The following is a 24,424-nucleotide window of genomic DNA, read 5'->3' as shown; positions in this document are numbered from 1 at the left end:
CAAAAATATAAGGGAAGTATTTGTCAATGGGGAAATAATGAAATACTAGGACGTTTTAAAACAGTATCTTTATTTTTAAGCGCCGCCCCAAATCTCAAGGAAGGTGGTTCTCAATTCGTACGTATTTCAATTCTCTTCGCATGTATATATATATATATATATATGTATCTCAATTTAATGTTTATGCCACGATATCTCCGTCGTTACTGGACCGATTTTTAAAATTTCTTTCTGTGTCATAATCTTCAGGCTTAAAGTGCAAATCTGAAAATTGTCGAACGCTCTGAAACATTTCCTTTTATCGGTACAATCGACAGCCAACGCTGCCTCCTTCCTTCATCTTTTGGAACACTGAAAAGTTTAATATTATTCATGTTAATTGTAAAGACATAAACAATAAAGTTGGTATTATTATACTGTGATATGAACTATGAACATAGAAACCGTACCAAGTTGATAGATTTAGCTCCATTCAATAAGAGTAAATACCATGCAAGAAAAAAGATTGGTCACCCTAGTCGTAAAACCACACATAGCATTATTTTTCTTTAAAGGTCATATTTATCGTTCTAAACCTATTCGTGGGAATTTTGATATAATTTGAGACAATGAAAACAATATAATGATAAGAACTAACCAAGATTACAAGCAAAATAGCAGAAAATTTATTGCCAGCGAGGTTTATGAACATTTTGGTAAAATAAGTACTTACTTGTGAAATTTTACGTCGGATTTCGGTTTCCATTTACTTCCACAATGGTTCACTATGCAATACATAGCGCAGAACTTAAGTAAATCGTCGAAAAACGTTTATTTCGCAAAATAAATATCTGAATCGGTGAATGACTTTTGACAATTCTGACATATCGGGCATATTTTTTTATTATTAGTGTTCCCATAGTACGCAGGAGGTAAATACCGGAGAAATAAGGTTTTTGATTGAGTTTTTTTTCGTATAATACAAAGAAAAGTAAGTCAATTTGATTGAAGAATGTTTTATACGTTTTTTTTAGTAACTAATCTGGCAATACATCACAGTGTCGGAAAGAGATAGAACATAGGAGTAAAGGTGAATGAACCTGGCTTCAACTCATTGGTCGGCACGCAAAATCCATGGTATATAATATTCTTGGACTTCACTAATTATTTCAAGCATATATTTATCACTAAACAAACTTAATTATTTTTTGGATTCACTGAATTCTTGTGTGAAGCCGATATAAAACACTATCAAACGTCGAATTAAGTGTTAACACTAAACACGAACATTCATGTTTTCGCAATATTAATAAAGGGTTCGATTAAGCACGTCATTAAGGCTTTAAAGTGATCCTGAGCCAATTAATAATGACAAACCGGGTGTCGGGGCCGCCCGCGAGGCGGGGCGAGTGCTAAGACGACCTAATTGCGGGTCGTAGGCGTCCATAATTTATGGCTATTGTACTATTCACGTACACGGGCTACCACGTACGGTTATATGACTGGGGTGGGTACTGGCTAATCGATACGGTTCTTTCGGCGGCCGGTACGTTGTCGCCCAGCAACACGCGTCTCTAAACAGCTGATAATTTTTGAATTATTTAGGTAAAAATATGATTAACACGCTTGCCTATTTTGCGTTTGAAGTCCTTCCGACATCCGATATCGGATCGGATAGTGTGAAATCGCACGTATTCTGTCTGATTTAGTATTCATCAACTGTATCTAATCTCTAAGATTCCCCCTCCAGCTCTCTACGAGCTTTATAAACCTACCCTCGTATAGGTAGGTATACTATGGGTGTTAGGTTAGTAGTTTTGAGTAGCCGTGGCCGTGAAACGAGGTCGGTCTGGATTTAGTATAGGCGCCGCATTGCGCTCGCTGCGACACTCGCACCTGCAGCCCTCATCTCCACTAGATTACGATATTGAGCCTGATTTGTTCGAGAGATATCCCGCTCTGATTGCTTTCATCCGAATAGATTAAATGATATGAAATTCTGTGATAAATTGATTCCAATTTTTACCTAAGAATATACATTTTGGCAAGCTGAATTCGGTAAAAGGTTTAAATTCTTCACGAACCTAATGCTCAGGTAATAGTCAGATCTATTCCGCCTCTCTTTGGTCAATGTGTAATAATATTGAATACTAAAATGTTACTTAATCGTATACATATTATACGCAAATTTTGACCAGACAATTCGAACGTGGCATTTCGTCCGCAGTTACAGGTAGACTCAATCAAGTTCCTATTATCGAGAAGTTAAAATAAGTGTTGTATCGAATTTTGAGCATTTTCACTGCTCTAAAATAAAACGGATCCGTACTATTTTGTTAACAACCTGCAGGTACATACGATATAATTATCAACCTATCAACCTATCGTCTGTAGAAATAACATCTGCTTGCAGCTATCAGAAAGTGAAAAGCCAATGTAAACAATAATTCACGTGCAGTCAATATGGACATTACTAATGCACCACTACTTGGAACTAGTCCACTTTCATCGGCGGCCACAGCATTCGATATGCAAAGTACACGTCATCAGCCGTTGGTAACAGTTGTCACCGATCAAGGTCCGGACAGACACCTGCTTGCGTGTCTGGAAATAGAGAATAAATTTTAGATCACCTATCGACGTCAACGCTAACTTTAGCAATTCAGACAAATAGACTATCTGAGTTCCCGATACAGTCCCATTTGATTCGAATGTAAATAGTCCCGATGTATTATTTATAAGCAGGTTCGCTAAACTAATCACTGTCAATGCCAAGGTTGAAACAACAACATTATCTTGCAGGACATCTCCGAACTGATATTGCCATTGATAAAATATCTAAATGTAGTTATAAAAGAAGAAACTGACTGAATGACTAACATATCAACGCACAGCCGAAACCGCTGGCCCTAGAGATTCCAAATTTAGCACGTAGATTCCTAATAAGGTGTAGAGGAGCACTAAGAAAGAATTTTTCAAAATTCTCCTCTTAATTGGGTGAAATGGGGGTCCAAAGTTTGTATGTGAAAACAAGATTAGATTAGTATAACGCGCGAGCGAAGCCGCGGGAAAAAGCTATTATATTTCTTCCAATATATTATGCAATGAAATGATATCGAATCGAAACAATTTTGCGTTAAACGTTAACTTGCGTTTATAGCATTTAGGTATAGCGAGACAGTTACACTGTAACGCTGAAGCGTTTCACGTAGGTACTTAGTTTAGCTTTTGCAAAGCTTAACTAAAGCTTTAAACCTTTTTAACCGGAAATGAACAAAATCTTCTCTAGACGCATAATACATAATATCTATCCCTATGCCTATCTATTTATGTACGAGTATCTATGCCTATAGTTACAAACTTTCTAGCACTAACTATTTCACGCCTTTTTCTACTGGATACCCATTACCCACTTACCTACCACACTTAACATAACCTACCTATGTCATTTAAGGTGTCAGTATATTTTGTAGCTTAAACTAAAAAGCTCATTAATTAATTGCATACCTTAAAAATAGTTGCCAAAAACAGTTATGATATGAATAGTTAACCAACGAGGCCTACCTACTACTTATTTAGTTGCCATCTTTGCGTGACTCTACATACGTGCCGGTGGTCAATAAGCAGCATAGATATAGAGAGAGACCACAGTAAAATCTCGGAGTCGGGTTACGAATATTATGATATCATCAAAAACTATGAGGGTAACTTTTGGCATTACTTTTTCGGAGTCGTGCTTGTAATAAAATGTCATAAAATTGTAATTTTTAGGGAAAATTATTGTTTTCCAGGATGTGGTTATGTTTTTTCGACATAAGTTATTGCTAACACACATGTCAAACTAAAACAAAACGTAATGAAGATATCAGGTAGGTACGTGTAAGTGTAACCAAATATGGTTTCGGCTTCTCTGCCCCTTCATGACTTTAACATACACGCTTACATAATATCCCTAATCCGACTGTTTTTTTACGAGCGAGTAACTTGAAATTATGCATTCTTAATTACAGTTCCGAGTAGCTATTATGTTTACTACATTTCCTTGAAAAACAGGTAAATATGTCAGCATAATAACTACTGGTAGTAAAATATAATATTTTTTTAAACATATTATTTAAATAAAATATCATATTTACTTTGTGAATAAACCATCAGCACCTAAGCCTAAATTTATATAAACATTATTTTAGTACCTACAGTAAAGAAAATATAAATTATTGATAAGACAGCGGGCGCCTGCTGAAAAATGGCGTCTGCGTTTAGGTGAACGATTAAAATGATTCATCACTTTGCATGTAAGGTGGGCGAGAATACGGATTTTTTTCCATAGTCGACATAAAGTCGACTGGCGTCTTTACAGTATAAAATACCAACTCAGCTTTAAAGGGGAAGCGAAAAGGGCACAAAAGTTCACGCAACCGGAGGGTGGGTTATGAAAGATTTAAGGCATATGCATTTTATATAAGATCTATTTTCTTCCCATATCAAGATGCAGTAAGCTATAAATCTTTCAGTAAATTGGTACCTACATATTTGTAAAAATACTGTTATTTCGTCAAACTAATAAAATAGTATACATTGTGCAACGTGGGACGGAAGTTGAATATTGCTAACAATGTGTCGTTAGCAATGTTCTTACGCCCCGAGTTACATGAATACAAAAAAAGTTAAATACAGTACTAAAAATTTCATAACTCCCTGGGGAGAACGATTTTTCTACAACTCCCGCTCTCCCTGCGTGCAATAACACATTTAGGCCCACTTGCACCAACTACTTAACTCAGGGTTAGTGGGCTGTCAACTGTCAAATTCTATATAAAATGGTGGGTTAACAAGTGCAAGTGGCCCTTAGTGTGGGAGTGTGAACAAACAAATAGTACCTATTAACTTATTTGACATCTTAATGTGTTGCATGCAGACCTACTGTACAGTCGTACATACATACTTTGTGATTAATCGTACACAATTAGTGAGTTAATGACGAAAAATATCGTCTTATGTAAAGGTTTCGTTTTCGAAGCATTGCGAGGGCGGGCGGGTGCCGTAACACGCGAGCTATACTTTTCTGTTTCAAATGCGCGGTCGTCGAACTCATTCCCTTTTCGTTGTCAGATCTCTCGTTACATTATAAGAATCATTGTAAATTCAGCAGTTTCTATGCTAATGTGTATATACTTAACATATTACTTTTTGAATTATGTAAACATTTTTAAATATAACCAACATGACTTTCTCTACTTTTTGGACAATCACATCTTAGGTAGTTGCTTATTCTTCGTTTAAAATATCACGTGTGATCCCCGATTTCTTTATAAATTCTGGACTTAGGTAATTCGATTTTTAGGGTTTTGTGTAGCGATGTGTCGTCGTACATCATAACTTCCGTATCTCAAGAAGGAAAAACCGAATCCTTACAAGATTATTTCGCGGCCCGTCCGTCTATTCATCTGTCTCTATGATAATCTAAATATATAAAAGAAGAAGCTGACTGACTGACTGACTGACTGACATATCAACGCACAGCCGAAACCGCTGGTCCTAGAGATTTCAAATTTGGCACGTAGGTTCCTAATATAGTGTAGAGGAGCACTAAGAAAGGATTTTCCAAAATTCACCTCCTAAGGGGGTCAAATGGGGGTTCAAAGTTTGTATGGGGAAACAAGATTAGTTTGACTATTTTATTCGAAACTTCACAGGAAGATTCTTTAAGACATATGACTGAATACGTGTTTCAGGTTTTTTGAAAATGTAACCCCTAAAAGGGTGAAAAGGGGGTGATAAAGTCAAAAAATCAATATGGGTATCGTTTTTATGGTTTATCGGGTCGCTGATCACGATAAATACAACGTTTTTACAATCTAACGAGGCGGAAGTGAAATACCTTCTCCCCTGTTGTGGTGCAATGGGGTTTAAATATCAAAAAAATATATAAAAGAAGATATTGACTGACTGACAGGTTATCAACGCACAGCCGAAACCGCTGGTCCTAGAGATGTCAAATTTGGCACGTAGGTTCCTTATATAGTGTAGAAGAGCACTAAGAAAGGATTTTTCAAAATTCGCCTCTTAAGGGGGTCAAATGGGGGTTCAAAGTTTGTATGGGGAAACAATGTTAGTTTCACTGTTTTATTCGAAACTTCACAGGAGGGATCCTTAAAACATATGATTAAAGACGTGTTTCAGGTTTTTTTGAAAATTTAACCCCTAAAAGGGTGAAAAGGGGGTGATAAAGTCAAAAAACTAATATGGGTATCGTTTTTACGGTTTATTGGTTCGCTGATCACGATAAATACAACGTTTTTAAAATCTAACAAGGCGGAAGTGAAATACCTTCTCCCCTGTTGTAGTGCAATGGGGTTTAAATAACCCCAATAATAAACCCCAATAATGGTTGACTGGTAGAGAATGCCTTAAGGCGTTAAGTCCGCCATTTGTACTTTTTATTGATAATTTGTGCAATAAAGTTTAAATAAATAAATAATAAATAAATAAATATCAAAAAATATATAAAAGAAGAAACTGACTGACTGAATAACTGACATAATATATCAACACACAGCCGAAACCGCTGGTCCTAGAGATTTCAAATTTGGCACATCGGTTCCTTATATGGCGTAGAGGAGCACTAAGAAAGGATTTTTCAAAATTCTCCTCTTAAAAGGGTGAAATGGGGGTTCAAAGTTTGTATGGGGAAACAACATTAGTTTGACTATTTTATTCGAAACTTCACAAGAGGATTCCTAAAGACATATGACTAAATACGGGTTTCAGGTTTTTGAAAATTTGACCCCTAAAGGGGTGCAAAAGGGGGTAAGTCAAAATCACACATGGGTATCGTTTTTATGGTTTATCGGGTCGCTGATCACGATAAATACAACGATTTTAAAATCTAATGAGGTGGAATATAAATTTTCTCCCCTGTTGTTGTGCAATGGGGTTAAAATATCCAAAATAGCCATAAGTATAGGTTTAGTTTTTATCTTTACTTCTGGTTCAAGAGATTTCAAATTGACACGGAAGTTCCTTAGAGGAGCACTAAGAAAAGATTATTCAAAGTTCACCTCCTAGCATGATAATTTGACAGGGACAGGGACAGGAACGGGATAGGGTTAGGGATAGGGATAGGGATAGGGATAGGGATAGGGATAGGGATAGGGATAGGGATAGGGATAGGGATAGGGATAGGGATAGGGATAGGGATAGGGATAGGGATAGGGATAGGGATAGGGATAGGGCTATCCCTATCCCTATCCCTATCCCTATGGATAGGGATAGGGGACGGGGATAGGGATAGGGGAGGGCCGGGGACGGACGGGACGGGGACGGGGACGGGGACAAGGATAGAGATAGGGACGGGGATAAGAATAGGGATAGGGATAGGGATAGGAATAGGGGATGGGGACGGGGATAGGGATAGGAATAGGGGATGGGGACGGGGATAGGGATAGGGGAGGGACGGGGACAGGGATAGGAGAGGGACGGGGACAGGGACGGGACGGGGACGGGGACGGGGACAAGGATAGAGATACGGACGGGGATAAGAATAGGGATTGGGGTCGGAATAATCGGTCGGCAATCGATATCTAGGCAGTGTAAAATGCAGGTGGCTCAGTGGGAAGGGATTAGTATGTAAGTAGGCATCGGTGAGTATCCTGCATCCGTAATAACTTTTACATTCAATGTGCTGTAAGAGGATCGTTGTTTGCTTGCCTTTTATATGTTTACGTTTGCAATTAGTATAAGCAAAATGGAAAAAATTGTAAGCGATAATGCAAGGAAGTATTTTTCACCTTACCGACCATAGCGTCGAGATATACTGGCTATGTGGGTTGTATGAAGTTTCCCCACTATAAATATTCATATAGGTAAAATACATACATATTCGTACCTACTACCTACGCTGTGGTCGCTGTGTAACAATTCTACAATCATTGCAAGAATTTCTTTTAAAACAATAGTAATATGTGTAAGGTGCAGTCAGCCAAAAAAGTGGTTTACCACTTTTCGATCAATAGAGTCGAACCTACCTACAAAGAAACCTACGGATCCAAATGAAAATCTTATTTTTTGTAAACGTTTCAATAAGAATACTTTTATTACGCGGGCGAAGCCGCGGGTAAAAGCTAGTCTAGTATAAAAATCTATGTTGAAATTAAAACATACTTTGTCTACAATCCCATAAGTAATTGAAGAAAAATCAAGCAAGTTGACGCCAATAGTGCCACAATAACAGCGAATACAGCGATCTATGGTTGATGAGGCCAAAATATACATACGTCATAATTACATATATATTAGGAATTATGATAATATACCCCGAAAACGTGAATTCTTTGTTAATATTTTTATGTCCGTGCGTTGATAATTGAAAATCTGTATTGTAGCTTACGAGTGTAATCCTGTCATTGGCTTTCCGTCTCTTATGTACATACTTTGTAATAATAGCAATTGGAACTCCGAATCTAAATAAATAAACACCAAATTATTTCACCCTCAATCGTCGCCGGCGGTATTTCCGAACCGATACGACCTTTAATCTAACCAAATCAAACCTTCAAGAAAAGAGCGTACACCCATCTTAAAGGCCGGCATCGCACCTCGGCGGCAGTGATCGCTTATCATCAGGCGACCTGTCTGCTCGTTTGCCTCCTATCCCATAAAAAAAACACAGTTATAATGCATTATTCATTAGGAAAATGAGTCCGATATCTGTACCTATGTAAGTAAATAGTAATTGAATACTCATTACGGTTGAAATATAGCTTACGTACGCATCGAAATTGTTTATCGTTTATGGGCGCAATAAACGAAACGATTCCATATTTACAACCACATAGGCTCGCGAATCGATCACGGATGTTTTATTACCCTAAATGGCGCCTCCCCACTATGTATATATTTTTCGTCCCATTTTATACTTACCTAATAACTACTGGTAGTCCGAGAAGTCTTAATGACATGCTCTGAAGGCATTCGCGTTCGCTATCGCACTGATGGAAATATTTTCAATCTGGCCAGATTCAAAGCACGCACAAAAGTCTCATACGCAGTTATCACAGAGACAATGTATGCAGACGATTTGTGCTTCGTGACTGAGACCCAGGATGGCATGCAACAGCTCATGTCCAGTTTCGATGAGTCTTGTCGCAGATTTAGGCTAAAGATCAGTGTCAATAAGGCGGAAGTGATGTCGCTGGATGTGCCCAGTCAACAGACACTTATCGTTAGACTCGGCGAGGACCAGCTGAAGCAGGTGGACAAGTTCCGCTATCTGGGGAGCACGATAACATCTAAGTGCGACCTTGATGCCGAAATTAACAGCAGAATCGGAGCTGCGGCTGCGGCGTTCGGCAGGTTAGATCATAAGGTCCTCAGCTCACACGACTTGAAATTGGCTACTAAGATCTCCGTATACATGGCAGTTGTGTTGCCGAACCTGCTGTACTCTGCTGAAACGTGGACCGTTTATCGCCGCCATATACGCATGCTGGATCGATTCCACCTCAGTTGCCTTCGTAAGATACTAAAGATCCGATGGTCTGATCGTGTTCGGAATACCGAAGTGCTGCGTAGAGCAAATGTGGGAGGTATTGAGGTTTACCTCATGCGACGTCAGCTCCGGTGGTTGTAACAGAACAAGCGTCTATGACGAGGAAATGGACTCGTTATTACATATAAAACTTACGGCGAATCAACTTTTCCTTGACCAACTTTCTTGGTGCATATTTTCTTTGGGATTTCATTGGATATTTTGACAAATAAGATCTTTGAAGCTTTATCACATGTATAGTCACGTCTTCACTCATAAAATTCACTGTTATTCGATGCAAAACAGATTGGAAAAACATATTTATCAACAAACTACGTTCACATGGATGAAATACTGACACTGACAGTTGTCAACTGAGTAGCGTTCCAATATTATATCTTGATTTCAATTATAGGTCGTAAAAGTTCATAATGATTGTAGTATACTTTCTGGATGTGTTTATTGTAGCATTTAGAAACAAATATGATATTTTGCCTCAAATTTGATTTACAAAACTGGTTAAAAACCTTTGATAAAGTAATATTTGCATATTTATATTTACCACAATATAAAATGTTTCATTACGTACTAGGAATCAACAAAAGATATCTCCATCTCACTCTAAAACACGTGCAGTCATGCAGATGTTACTATTGAGAAGCAAAAACGTACGTGCTGAGATGTCTTGGACATTAATGCCTAAGGCGTACGACTTAGTAAACAAAACAGTTACGACCTTTTTCTTATAAGTGTAATTTAGCGGCTATCCATTGTTATTTGTCGCCAGTCGCCCTTTTGTCGCTCTTTTGTCGCTCTTTTGTCGCTCTTTTGTAGCTCTTTTGTCGCTCTTTTGTCGCTCTTTTGTCGCTCTTTTGTCGCTCTTTTGTAGCTCTTTTGTCGCTCTTTTGTCGCTCTTTTGTCGCTCTTTTGTCGCTCTTTTGTCACTCATTTTGAATCTATAAAAGGGTCGGAGCGAGCCGACGCGAGGCATTCTTAAAATATCTACAAGACTAACAGTGTCTCTGGCTTTCGTGTATTATACTGCTAAGTGAAGTTGTTCTGCTATTATTTCTCTGTTTGTTTTTACTTGGAAATTATTCTAAGTGATTGTAAACTTTGAAATTGTGTCTTTGTTTGATTGTGCGGGTACAATATCGTCGTACAGTTGGACTTAGACCTGTGGTGGAATTGCTTTACCGTCAGTCGTGGGGTTATTTTAGTGTTCTATTTATAGTGTAGTGTTACATTTAAATTAATGTGTATAGTGAAGTTTTCTGTGCTTTGTTTCTTGAGTGCCGTCAAGCAATACAAAGACTGGGTCGATGTATGGCTGGTGCTTGGAGATAAGTCTGTGTTTGGTTTTGTAGGGTAATTCTTGCAAAACTAAGCTTAGATTATAGCACGTAAAGAAAACTTCACTCGTTTGTTTAGTTGGTCAGTAAAATTGAATTTAGTAATTTTCTATGGGGTTATTTTATGAAAGTTATAAGCCAGATCATTGTTTGTGACAGACTGTTGTCCGGCTAAGCGCTTTATACCTTGCGGCTGTTAAACATAAGGCGTTTAGGGGTCTTTTTGTTCCAAGTGGAGGCTTGGGCGTCTTGATTTACTTACAAAAGGCGTACTTTCTCACCGGTCTCAAAGAGTCCAACTGTTAGATGGAAGTGAGGACTTTCACGATTGACGAAAGACATTAGGAGTAATCCTTGCTCACTGAAGTCGGCAGTATTTGAGGCTGGGGTCCTATATATATATATATATATATTTATTTACTCGGTGCTCTGGTTCATGCTGGCGTTGGTCGCTGGAGATTTCGGTTGTGATCGATCCATATCTAAGTAAAGTTTGATCGCAGCTGGGTCTCCCATGTGGCTGGTACTGGTGTGTCCTAGAATACTGGATATATACACGGATAGGGCGATCTACTCTCTGCTACCCTAGCCTGCGGGCAAGAGCAGAGGGGGGATCTGACCGACACAAGCCTATAGGTTGCCTATCTCAGCTTCGCTGGCTGAACTGTACAGCTTATGGTAGGGATACACTTGTGCATATTCTGAACTCAAGATCTATGGTAAGTGAAGGTCTGTGTTTCAGATATGCTAGAGTAGGGAAAACGATAGGAGTAGGGAAGAGTCACACACAATTTTTATGAATGTAGAGTTCTTTTATGATTGGTCTTAAAATATAATTGGTCAACGTGTATTGTGGAGAAATAATTTAACTACTACTATTTATATGGTTTAAATGGATTTTAAATGCGGTGTTTATTATCTTAAAATATGTGATAAACTGGTAATTTATAAAACCTCTTATTACTTAATTTATCTGAGTGAAATTAATAATTGTGGTAGCAATTTCTGATTCTTCGTGTAGCATCGAGCCAGTGAGTGTTGCTAACTAGTTTTCAAGGTAAATTCTATCAAGTTGGTTAGGGAAACAAACTATACTTTGGAATAAAAAGCATAGGTTTGTTATAGGGCCCAGTGGCATGCGAGCGCCGTCCACTGATGACAAGTCAAAAGCTTCAAGGAGTTACTAGACTTACTTACTTCGTTCTCAGTGGTAGCAACTACTCGGAGCCTTGATGATACATTAGAAGGATCGAGAAGTTATGGTCTATTAGCAGTATTGGGGAAAAGGGGGGTTTAGCTAGGGAAAAAGAAACAAAACAAAAAGGGGGTTAGTTTTTAGATAGATAGCCCTTCAGGCTTACTTGCTTAGGATCCTGATAAAGTGGTTTGATCAGGTCAGGGGTCCCATACCGTATCGCAAGCCCTTGCCCAAGCCGGGACCACTAATAAGGCGTAGCGGATGATTACTAAAATATTTTTTAATATTTATTTCATGTATGTTTCACTCACTGACTTCTATTCTAAAAATTTATTTATTACGTCATTAATTTTCTCACATATAACTTTCTAGGCCTAAATCCGATAAAATACTCTTCTATAACACTATATTATTATGCTACAATAACCTTTATTCTTCTTTAAATATAAATAAATAAAATTTTAAATATTAGTCAAAAATACAGCTGATACTCATTAAAGGATCTAGGTTATCGCGGATCACATCGAAGGGTTCTACTTATTCACGCTAGACGATCACAAGGCCAAATTTACGGGGTATATTTAAAGGGGAGTTAGCTATACTGATGATTAGTCGAGTAAGTAAGTAAATAAGTAAAGGTGAGCGGAGATTTAGTTACATGGTGCGGACACGTTTCACGTATGAACGACCAGCGTGTGGCCCAAGCACATCTTTTACTCTGAACATGAGGAAGGCAAGCGGAAACAGGGCGGCCAATTCCTCAGGTATAAAGATGTGCTTAAGCGTCACATGAAAAAATGTGACATAGAGTGACAAAATTAAAGCCAGACCACCTGCGGCAATAGCATACAACTACGTTAATGGTGTGCTCACAGGCCCGCAATGTTCTTGAACATTTACCGCCAAGATTGGTTTCGTCAGCCACTTGCGAGCACATCAGCGACAGCAGTCGCCGTGGCCGAATTCAGCCGTGCGAGTATTATTATTATTACTTGTTACGTATTTATTTATTTACACAAATTCTCTACCTGTCAAAATAGGCAAAGCACACTTATCTGCTCTATATTCATATTATTCATAGAGCAGAGCTTATAAATAAGTAGAATAAATAAGATTTGTTTCGGATATGTCACTTATGACACTGACATATCCGATCCATATAGCATCTAGAACTATTTATTTTTCAACGTCTTAAATTCGAATAGGGCTGATAAACTTACGCAACTCGATTTGATGTTTATGGTCTATCTCGAGGCAATATTTTGCGTTCGTTAATATACAATTTGATCAAGATTCATCCACTTATAAACCGTTGAGTTTATTAACGCGTGGAATAATTGAATTGAAACTATTGTACCTACGTTTATAATTTATAATACAGGTCAGTTTTCTTCGATTTTTATATTCACTCTTATTCGTCAGTGTATTATTTCTTGGCAAAGAATACCTTTTTGTACCTTTAGGCGTAGAAACTCTAGGTCCATGGGGTCCCAGCGCGAACAAGTTGTTCACAGAAATCGCGAAGCGTCTGGTTGAGGTAACTGTAACATCAGTGTTACAGGGATAGGTATTAATTCCTTATAACTGGCTAGTATTTTATTGCGGATCCCTAAAAATATATTCACAAGTCGCAAGCTCTTGAAATCGACCTAATCTAAACACACGGTCATCATTTTTGCTTTTTATTACCTTTTTTCGGCGAGTCGCTCTTATGGTACTTGACACTATCGAATACTCGATAGCTAAACACAAGAGTTCTATTTCAGATGCGTGTAAAAAGGGCGTAGGTTAATTTAAATAAGGTGACACATACGTCATCTTGTTAAAAATTATAATAATCTAAATTATGAAATGACGTATGTTAATACAAAACGTATGTACAAAAGTCTTTTTATTATGAAGGTCTATTCGTGTGAATGTTATGGTTTTTAAAATATAGACCTTCAGGAGTTAGTCAAGATTTGGAGCCCGAAACGACTGGCTGGATACGCGTCGTGACATTTAGCCAGAAATCAGTTAATTGTGCATCTATCTCTTAGGTCAAATCTATATAGGTAGATTATCCTTGAAAGTGAATTATAGCTTTAATAGTGATTTAAAAATGACAATAGACTGTGTAGAGATTTTAAGTGTTTAAAGTGTTTGTTTTCTAATAATGTGTAATTATGTTCAAGTAGAATCAGTGAAATCAGGAAGTGTTTAAACTTATTTATAATTTAGTTTTAAGTAATATAAAGTTAATCATTTTATCCCCTTAGGTCATCACGTCGGGTGTTTTATATTTTTTTTTTTAGCTTAGTCCAGCGTGATTCGCGAAGGGTTAGGGAAATCGTCAGTGGACGATTCGTACGTAGGACAAAATAGATCTCTTCTGCAATGTTCCCGAGTCGAGCCAGCGAGCGAGAGTACGAGTGAACGAGAAGAAGATTATAGGGATCCCTTCTGGCTACTTTCGTATCTCATGATTTAGCTCGTAATTATTAAATTAGCTATGAAAGTGGATAAAACACTCTTAAAATCACTTTTACTTTGATCTGTTTGCATGAATTGAATGTTGACATTGCAGTGAAGTTGTTTTGAAGGAGGAGCCGAATACCATACATCATACACTCAATCATATATTGGCTCTTTCCGGCAGAATGACGAAATTGTAGTGTCACGCATTTAATTGCTTCTTTGATTTTATTATTTGTGACGAGATAGTGAACCACAATAAAAAACTACACATACACACACCCATGTATTTTGTCTCACAAACATAATACATGGACACACACACTCGATACACACCACACTACACTTACACACACAGCTGACACACCACACGTTTAGTCCATTTGCATACACACACTTAGGTACACTCGGAAGAAGGTCGGTGGCCGAGAGTAGCTCCTGACGCACCGGGCGCCGAATCTGGCTTTGGCCTGAAGTATCTGACGTGTCAGTGCTTCAGAAGTCCGAAGCCTTTACACCACACGTTAGGTACACACCCAAGGCCTGAGTTGTTTGTATTTCTGCAACATTTCGCTCTGTAGTCCTGGGATTCAACCACTCGATATGTGCCGACCCCTGACGTCTGATGTCGTGTGTGAAGGTAGAGTGCTCTCTTTCCAATTTAAGGGGCTGCAGTACAGTGGATGTTGTAGAGTATAAATGATATTCAGAGCACCTTTGGACAAATTCACACACTCACTATTAACTTTGTCACAAATACGCGGCTGCATGTCGAGTTAGGGAAAAGCGTAAATATCGCAGCGCGTAGATAGCATGGCGTAGTTTATAAATGCATCGTGCGTAAATATATTTTTGAGAATGTCAGGAAAGTGAAGAATGTTGAAGAATGAATATCTAGGTGCGAAGGTTTGAATGTTTTTATGATTAGATAGGAATTGCGCCACGAAGGATTGTCGGACGCGTAGACGGGCTTGTTCCATTCTCAACGTCACGCGAGGTAAGGGGTGTAGGCGTGCAGGGAGCCCCTTTTCGTTCCAAAACAAAGTAATAACTTAGGTTCCCCTTTATAGACCTATGGTCTTATATCACAAGGTCCCTTTGTGGTCGGGTTTTATTTTAGGTTGTTGTTTGCCTGCTGTACGACGGAGTCTATGGATATTTATTTAAGTTAGAAAAGTACTTAGTTGTTTAATTGTAATATAATTATATAATGTAATTGTAAAATCAGGTAATTAAGTCAGTTCATTAATTTTATTCTTAGTTTTTTTAAGCCCCATGCTGTTTTCGGGTGAGTTGCATGTTCATTTATGTAGTTAGTTTTTTTTATTATTCATAATTTATGTCTGCGGGAATTTTATTGTGTTTTCATTGTTTCATTTTATACGTACAATTTTATTTAGCACGGTAACGAAATTTATTCATAATTCTAACGATATTTTATCACAACGTAGAGGGTTCTACATTTTAATCTAGACGATCACAAATATATAGGCCAATAGTTAAATAAATTATCTCTTAAAAGCCGTAGGGTTATTGCTTTTACATAACTGGTGACCGAAGAGCTGGCGACTTCCTCGCACAACGTATCAGCATTGCGATACAGCGAGGAAATGTCGCTAGTATCCTTGGTACAATGCCTCAAGGGCCTATTTTAGACATTAGCTAGCTTTTAAGTTTAGTCTTAGTTTCTTATATAATGATGTAAATATGTTCATGTAAATAAAGAATTCTCGGAAAACACGATTTGATTATGTAGAAATTGTACAATTGATGAAAAACATTTGAACAGGTGGTATTTTAAAGTTTTTTGTGTTTCGGTTCGTAATACCAGCGAGAGACACGATAGTGTCAATAGTTCGATAGCGGCAATAGCGGATAGCTGAGACAGAATTATTGTATTTGTATTTATTTTGTTTCGACAACCCAGCGTTCTCACGCCGGCCCACTTCCAAGAAAATGTTTAACTGGAAAAAATATCAATCGTGTCACCTCTGCACATTTCTTTCTTTCTTTACTTTCGTTGTTTATACGTACGTTACAATTCGTATTTTTTTTATATACGTGTATTTTTTTTTCTTCAAATCCTTACAATTTGTCTTGATTTACAGTTATGTATTTGTTAATGCTATTAAAAAGTAATGAAATTATTTTAATTAATACAATTAGAAGAGGACGTAATCTGTCTCGCAGCGACATACTCTCGCGCCAATCATGTGCTTATCCTGCTAGTATGTAGAGCATGATAAAACCTATGGGGTTTCTCAAGTGGGATCACGCAATCCATGAGCCGCGGTCAATGACAACCCGAGGAAGATAAATCAGGTACAAGAGTTGCGAGACAAACGCCCAACTCATTTAAATGATGAGTTGATGTCATTGTTGACTGATTACAAAATTACTTTTTTAGGGTTCTGTACCAAAAAGGAACCCTGATGGTGCGAGTCTGTCCGTCTGTCTGTCTGTCACATTACTGTATAACTCGAGAACTACTTATAAGTAGTTAAATTCTGTCGAAGTAGCATAAATGCTATCGATTTGAAATTTGGAATACTTATGAACATTGTTAATTATAGTTATAACATTGATTTTTATAAATATTAATTAATAGAAAATGACCAAAATGAAACGGTGCCCCCATTGTAAATGTCAAGTTACTAGGTAAAGTACGTAATACGTTACTAACAAAACTATTTTTTTTTTGTTGTGAAAAAAAAATGATTTTTGAAGGAAAATGACGAAGAAAATAACGAACCCCCCCCCCCCTTATCTCCGATGTTCACCAAGGAAAATTTATGAAACTTTTACCAAACATTTCTATACACAAATAAATATTACAGGAAGAATAAAATCGTATAGGTACGAATCTTGAAAACTTTTTAATTTATAAAAAACCTTTCAGATTTACATTTTCAATTTCACTACCCTTGCGGAGGGGGAGGAGGAGTTTATTGTACATGTATTTTTTACAGAATAGTAATGAAAATACCTGCTTTCAAATAGAAGAAAAATGATGAAAATCAGTTGAAGTAATAATAATAAATAATTATCCCATAAAAATCATGTTCCATACTTTAAGCTCGCGCACATTACTTTACTTAATTTCCCGATATACGTACGTCGTTGTACGTTGAACGCTCATTTCCTATATCGCGTTTTTCCTGATATAGGTACTAGGAGCGTCCTTACGACATGTCGTAAACTATTGAAGTCGAATTGTATTGATTTTCTTTGGACGCTGTCTAATAATAAAATTTTAGGTATATTAAATACTAGTTTTTGCCCGCAGCTTCGCTCTCGTTAGAAAGAGACAAAAATTAGCCTATGTCACTCTCCATCTCTTCAACTATCTCCATAAGTGGAGAAGATCTCCATAAGAAAAATCACGTCAATTCGACGCTCCGTTTTGCCGTGAAAGACGGACAAACAAACAGACACACACACTTTCCCATTTATAATATTAGTATGGATTAGTTAATTAATGTGAGAAATTGAGTCTTGTGGGATTAAGTCGTCTGTAGAATCATATGAATAAAATTTGATGATTCAACTATTGAAAGTTTGTTCGGAACCCTCGGTGGGCGAGTCCGGCTCGCACTTGGCCGGTTTTTTTTTTATTTACCTCCGACCTTTGGAGGATGTCATTGTCCCCGAAAATCCCCAAATCCTACCTAAAATTTTTTTCCTCCTTTCATCTAACTTGAACCAGATTATTTCTTAGATAAAAGCCTGCACCATGAGTGTTAATATAAGTACCTACTTTACTTTGTTAGCGTAAACGTCACGTAAAATGTGCGTCATTTCTTTGGTTCTAAATAGCAATCGTTTGATAGAGCCGTTCACTTTCTCCATACAATTTATGACATTTACCGTGACGTTTACGCCACCGAGTAACGTCCTAACGTATTTTAAAACGTCACAGACCCGTGTTTTAGTGAAAAACAATTAGGTTCAAGCTATGTGGTAAATCCTTTAGTCCGTAGCGGCAACATCGCATCTCTTTAATAAAACTAACAGTTCGAATTTGAATGACTAGACAGAAATGTCAAATGGTTAAAGGGAAGGCTTGGTGTTTACTCTTTACAGCCGATTACACGCACTTAAGTATAATGTTATCACACGAATGTGACATGCCGCTATCTTCAGTGGATTATACTCTCCAAATAGATTTGCCATAGATAAGTATAACAATAATGTGATAATCAGATTGCATAAACATACGATTTAGTTAAAATTTTAATAATTGTTTTATTTACTCTTGTTATGAAAAAACAAAAGGATTTGTATTTGAACCCAGTACTGTAACCACCGTATTTTAGTACCTACGTACCGGGATGAAATTAATCTTATATAATAATAATAAGAGATATATCGTGAAAGCCGAGAAGGACAAGTCCAGTAAGTACGGTACCTAGACTTGGCTCACGAGATAACCGCCATGTGGGATGTTGATTCAACGATCACTGTTCCGATAGTCGTTTCAGCGAACGGTCTCATAGCGAAGAGTCTCGACCGACATCTTAAGAGACTCTCACTAGGTGGCTGGATCAAGGGCCAGATGCAGAAGGCGGTGATCTTGGACACGGCGCGGATAGTCCGACGGTTCCTCTCTCCGCAGCCCTAACCACCGGCAGCTTGGGCCCTGCCCCGCTGCTGGCGGCACTCTAGGTTAGGTTTTTTATAATGTGTTTATATTTTTTTTTATATTGTTTTGTATGTGTTTTTGTATTTTACTTTTATATTCATATTATAAACAGCCTAGCCTAAGAAAGAAAATAAATACTGAGAATAATAAGAGATATTAAGTTCTAGTCGAAATCAGAAATTTGTGTTTCATCCGAGCTATCCGAGCAAAAAATTGAATGTATCTATTTTCTAACAAAGTACAAGGAAAGTGAAATTGAGGTAGAGGTAGAGCAAGAAGGCCGGACCGGGCTATGGCTCGAAAGAAGAAGACAGACCTCCCTACAAACCATGTTATATTTCTTTTTTTGTGGTAATAGTACATTACATCAGAGGCCGGGAAAATGAGGATTTCCGGCCAAGTGGGTATATGCGAATAGGGATACGAGGCCGGGAATCCGTTTTCACGCCGAGGCATGTATAGTGCTTTTCTCAAACATACAATGAAATAAATGAAAAATGCTCTAAAGGACAATATTTTATAAAAAAAAGTTACTTTGCAGGCCTAGGCCTAAAAAATAATATGAAATCCCTTTACAGTCCTCTCGAGTTGTTGCGCCCAAAAAGCGATACTTCCCAGCCCATTTTAAGGAACGTAAAGACAATATTTCATTGCAAGTTTGAGAAAAAGTAATTTAACGGTCTACAATGACTACTTAAGTCATTATTTCGGAAAAGACACTTTTGCATTTTCAAGCATTTCGCGAAGGTCTACAGCTCACACAGAGCTACTAGTATTTAACTGCCCTAAAATTTCCGAAATAAGTAAGAACAGTAGGCTAGGCAAGGCTGAATTAAACTCTACGAACGACGAAAAATCAACGGGCCTTGCGTAATAAAAATATGACGTCCCATTAATTATTTAAACTAAGTATCTACGACTTACTAAACCATCAAAATGTATTATATTTTCAAATCTTATAAGATTAAAACTAATACAATACAGAATTTATTTAAGTTAGACAATGCAATGTCTTTGACTTTGTTTAGGGTTGTAAAAAAACGGTTTTTTTTTCTGGCTTGAAAAAAAACATGAAAAAAAAAAAACAGTTTTTTTTCTGGAGTATGTTTTTTTTCTAAAGTACGAAATCTCAAAATTTGCAAAGTAGTTAATACTTTTATACGGTTTTTTAGACTTAATGTTAACTATTAAACGTATTTAATCAAATAAATTTAATTTCTGGTCTTATAAAAGTAACATTTACGAAATCTGTAGTTTGTAGTTATCACTATTTACTGTTGGCAACAGCACCGCCTCTCCACGCTACACGCCGCATCGGGGATTCCCCAATAAACGTTTGTATACTGAATTAAAATGTACGTTATTGTTATTGAAACACGTTACAACTCACGAAAAACCGTTATTGTCGTATTATTTGTTCATCTGAAAAAAACCATATTTAGAAAAAAAACCAAGGTGCTCGGTTTTTTTTTCATGTTTTTTTTTCATAATTCTGAAAAAAAAACATTTGTTTTTTTTTCTATTTACAACCCTATGTAGGCCTACATAAACTTTTCTAAATGATGGGAATCTGTCTTCCAGGTTAATTTAACAGATTCAGATACTTTTATTTACTACGTCCTACACTTGTATTTGGAGTAGCATTATAAATCAAAAGCTAACTACATTTTAAATGTAAATTATATCAGTTCTGGTTATGTACATATAAATATTGTTAATAGACCTTAACTTTGACCAGGACGCGTTGAAGTCTTTTAAAAGGGGGCTTGAGCTTTTGATGTGTTGACCTTAAACGTACCTTGGTCCTATTGTACCATTTGTAAAGCTGTGTTTATGTAGAAGAAATTGATAATTGCAGTGATATTTAAAATTACAAATTGGACCTTGTGTTATATAATTTTTGGGTTTAATTATCTAGGGTTAAAGGCAGAAGTATGTAGCCGAACAAGCATGAGAATTAATTGATAATCGATATTAAACTTTCAAAAAACTTTTGATGCAGAGTGCGCATCTTTACAGTCAAAGTTAAGTGACGTTTTTAAAATTAAAACCGTCACATTTGACACAGGTAGACCCAACAAATATCCTCTCTAGATCCGATTTTTGGCATGTATGTATTAATCAGACCTAAGTCAGATAGACCAGAAACGCAGCAAGGGACAGGTGGAAACCAGATCTTCAGCAATGGCGTTACTATGATCAATATTTACAGATGTATCATGCGATGCCGCCGGCACCGCCTGCCGTTATGTAACATCAATGTTTGATCAGTGGTCCAGACGCGGCCGTCGCAAGGACGAAGTCTGAAGCACCGGATCCACGGTCGGGGTCTCCCAAAGCTACACCAGAGCAAAGTTTTACCACTCTGCAAAACATTATTAGGCCCCTAAACATCATATTCTACTCACAATTACAAATATAAGGCTGAAAGTAACCGTTTCATGCGATGATTTACATAGAGTACCTACCAAAAGTACACTCGAGGATGAATTACAGTTGTAACAGTAACACACCAACTCGTAAAGCCTATGTGACTGATGTGCTCACGAGGGGTGATTGCGGATAAAGCACACGCGTTGCGTTTTTTGTGAACCTCTGGAAAAACTATTGAAAACCGGTGCAAGGAAAACCGGACCAAATGAATCACTTGCGAATTGTGCGCGCAATCAATCAGCTGATCGGGTTATGCGGTTGACAGTCGCACCGCACGCCGCCTCTGTCTCAACTCTTGAGCCGTATTCGCAGTGGTAATCCTCTTAAGCTCAGCCATGAGCCTCGAGTGGTTCCGAATGGCACCAAAGTATTTACACTGAGAATAGCCGAGAGATATGGGAGCAATAAATATGGGCAGGGTACTTACCGGCTGCGATCGTAAGCCACCACCAGCAGCAGGCGGCCACGAGCGCCCGAGCGCCGGCCATCTCAGCGGTGGCGCATCACACGCGCGTTCTCGCCGGCCGTCCCGGCGGACTGAGCGGCCGCCGCCGGTCGCCCCGCGCGATCGATGCAAGCGCCTTCACGCACCCTCCAAGTCCTCCCCCGCCTCCACCGCCGCCGCGCGCCGCCCCGCCACCCGCCGCGCCGCCACCGCCATTTCCCGACTTTCCTCGAGAGCGCGCGCGCTGCCCTCTTTTCCGGCAGATCGCTGACCGCCCCTAATTGATTGGCCCGCACATTTGCCGAACGCATTTTAGGTCAGTTCCGCAGAGCCTTGGCGCAACGTTTCGTTTCGTTATCCTTTACTTTACACTTACCCGTCACACCAATACCTACCTATATTGTAACTTAATAACTACTTACATTATAACATAAAATTCTGTAACTAAATAAACTAATCTTAGGTAAACGTAATTCCATAAAAATAAGTCTTCAATGTCGTAATTTTTAGAATGCAGTTTTTAGGGTTCCGTACCAAAAAGGTACAACAGGAACCCTTATGGTGCGACTCTGTCCGTCTGTCTGTCCGTCTGTCACATTACTAAATATCTCGAGAACTACTAATGCCATCAACTTGAAATTTGGAACAGTTGTGAACATTGTAAACCTCTACAAATAGAAAGTATATTTTTAGGGTTCCGTAGCCAAAATGGCAAAAACGGAACCCTTATAGTTTCGTCATGTCCGTCTGTCCGTCTGTCCGTCTGTCCGTCTGTCCGTCTGTCACAGCCGATTTACTCGGAAACTATAAGTACTACAGTGATGAAATTTGATGGGAATATGTGTTGTATGAACCGCTACAAAATTATGACACTAAATAGTAAAAAAAAAGAATTGGGGGTGGGCCCCCCATACATGTAACTGAGGGATGAAAATTTTTTTTTCGATGTACATACCCGTGTGGGGTATCAATGGAAAGGTCTTTTAAAATGATATAAAGTTTTCTAAAAAACATTTTTCTTAAAGTGAACGGTTTTTGAGATATCAGCTCTCAAAGTCGTAAAAAGTATGTCCCCCCCCTCTATTTTTATAACTACGGGGTATAAAATTCTAAAAAAAATAGAGGTGATGCATGCTAATTAACTCTTTCAACGATTTTTGGTTTGATCAAAGTATCTCTTATAGTTTTTGAGATAGGTTGATTTAACTGTAATTTTGGTTAAGTTATTGGTTTATTATATTTGCTGCTACGGAACCCTTTGTGCGCGAGCCCGACTCGCACTTGGCCGGTTTTTTAATTATTTATTAATTTTAATTGTAGAAAATGGCCAAAATGAAAGGGGGGCAAACTGTAAATTTCAAGTTACTAGGTCAAGTGGGGTATTGTTAGAAAGAGCGCAAATAATGTTGTGGGGATAAAAAAGAATTTTGAAGGAAAATATGAAAATTCCCCCCTTATCTCCGAAGTTTACCAACGAAAAATTATGAAAATTTTAGGAAACATTGGTTTTATGCTAAATATTACAGGAAAAATATAATCGTGTTTGTATCTTGAATACTTTTTTTTAATTCACAAAAAAAAATTCAGATTTTTACTTTCAATTTACCCATCCTTGCGGATGTATATCGTACTTCAAATTAATACGAGATATTACGTAAAGGGTCATTCCATTGTGACGGGTGGGATATTTATACTCTTTTTTGCCTGCATTTTGCTTTATTTCTGCCAAACGGCAACAATTAGCGTATTAAATATGACATTATCAATTACTTGAATAATCAATGCGTACTGTACCATCAAAAAAAATATGAAAATGTCATTATTATTATGAGAAATTGATGGTATAAGAAGTGTGACGGGTGGGACTTCAAAGTGCCTCTCCTCTCCGACTTGACTTACACAATTCGCAATTGGTAAGAAACTACGAAACTTTTGTTAAACAACCATTTTTTATTTAATTCCTGATATTATATAGATTAGGTATTAGTATAATTTACGCAAATAACTCGTAAAACAAAAATAATTTTGCTTCTCAATGCTTGTGACGGGTGGGACAGCGCTTTGTGACGGGTGGGACGAGTAACATTTGAGTATACAAATATATGAAAAATATAAAGACAGTTCGTTTGTATTTACTTTAAATCAGCTCTTTTATTAATTATTTAATGTTACAAGTAATAATTTCAGTAGTTTTCTTAGAGCATTAAACCAAAAAAAATATTTTTTCAACTTGAATTTTTAAAGGTTCAGAAAATTGTCAAACCTTGTCATACAGTCTATTACCACATACTTTTATCAGTGGGTCAGAAATAATGTCAAAAATTTTACCAGTTTTAATGAAAAAGACTTCTTCCTGACTCATAGGCCTCATTGCATTCATTGTGTTCTAAAA

The 24,424-nt window shown here is 37.6% G+C and overlaps 1 protein-coding gene across 1 annotated transcript in view; it reads right to left on the bottom strand.

Moving 5' to 3' along the window:
• LOC125228706 (protein kinase C-binding protein NELL1-like) overlaps positions 1-22,154 on the bottom strand; it is a 79,494-nt gene extending 57,340 nt beyond the window's left edge. The window contains exon 1 of the mRNA XM_048133363.1: positions 22,015-22,154. Coding sequence (XP_047989320.1) covers positions 22,015-22,075 — 61 coding nt within the window. The 5' untranslated portion in view covers positions 22,076-22,154. The remainder of the gene's footprint in view (positions 1-22,014) is intronic.
• Between the last annotated feature and the right edge of the window lie 2,270 nt (positions 22,155-24,424).

Source organism: Leguminivora glycinivorella, chromosome 8 (genome assembly GCF_023078275.1).
Source record: "Leguminivora glycinivorella isolate SPB_JAAS2020 chromosome 8, LegGlyc_1.1, whole genome shotgun sequence".
Taxonomy (NCBI): Eukaryota; Metazoa; Arthropoda; class Insecta; order Lepidoptera; family Tortricidae; genus Leguminivora; species Leguminivora glycinivorella.
This window is presented reverse-complemented; position numbering and strand designations above follow the sequence as displayed.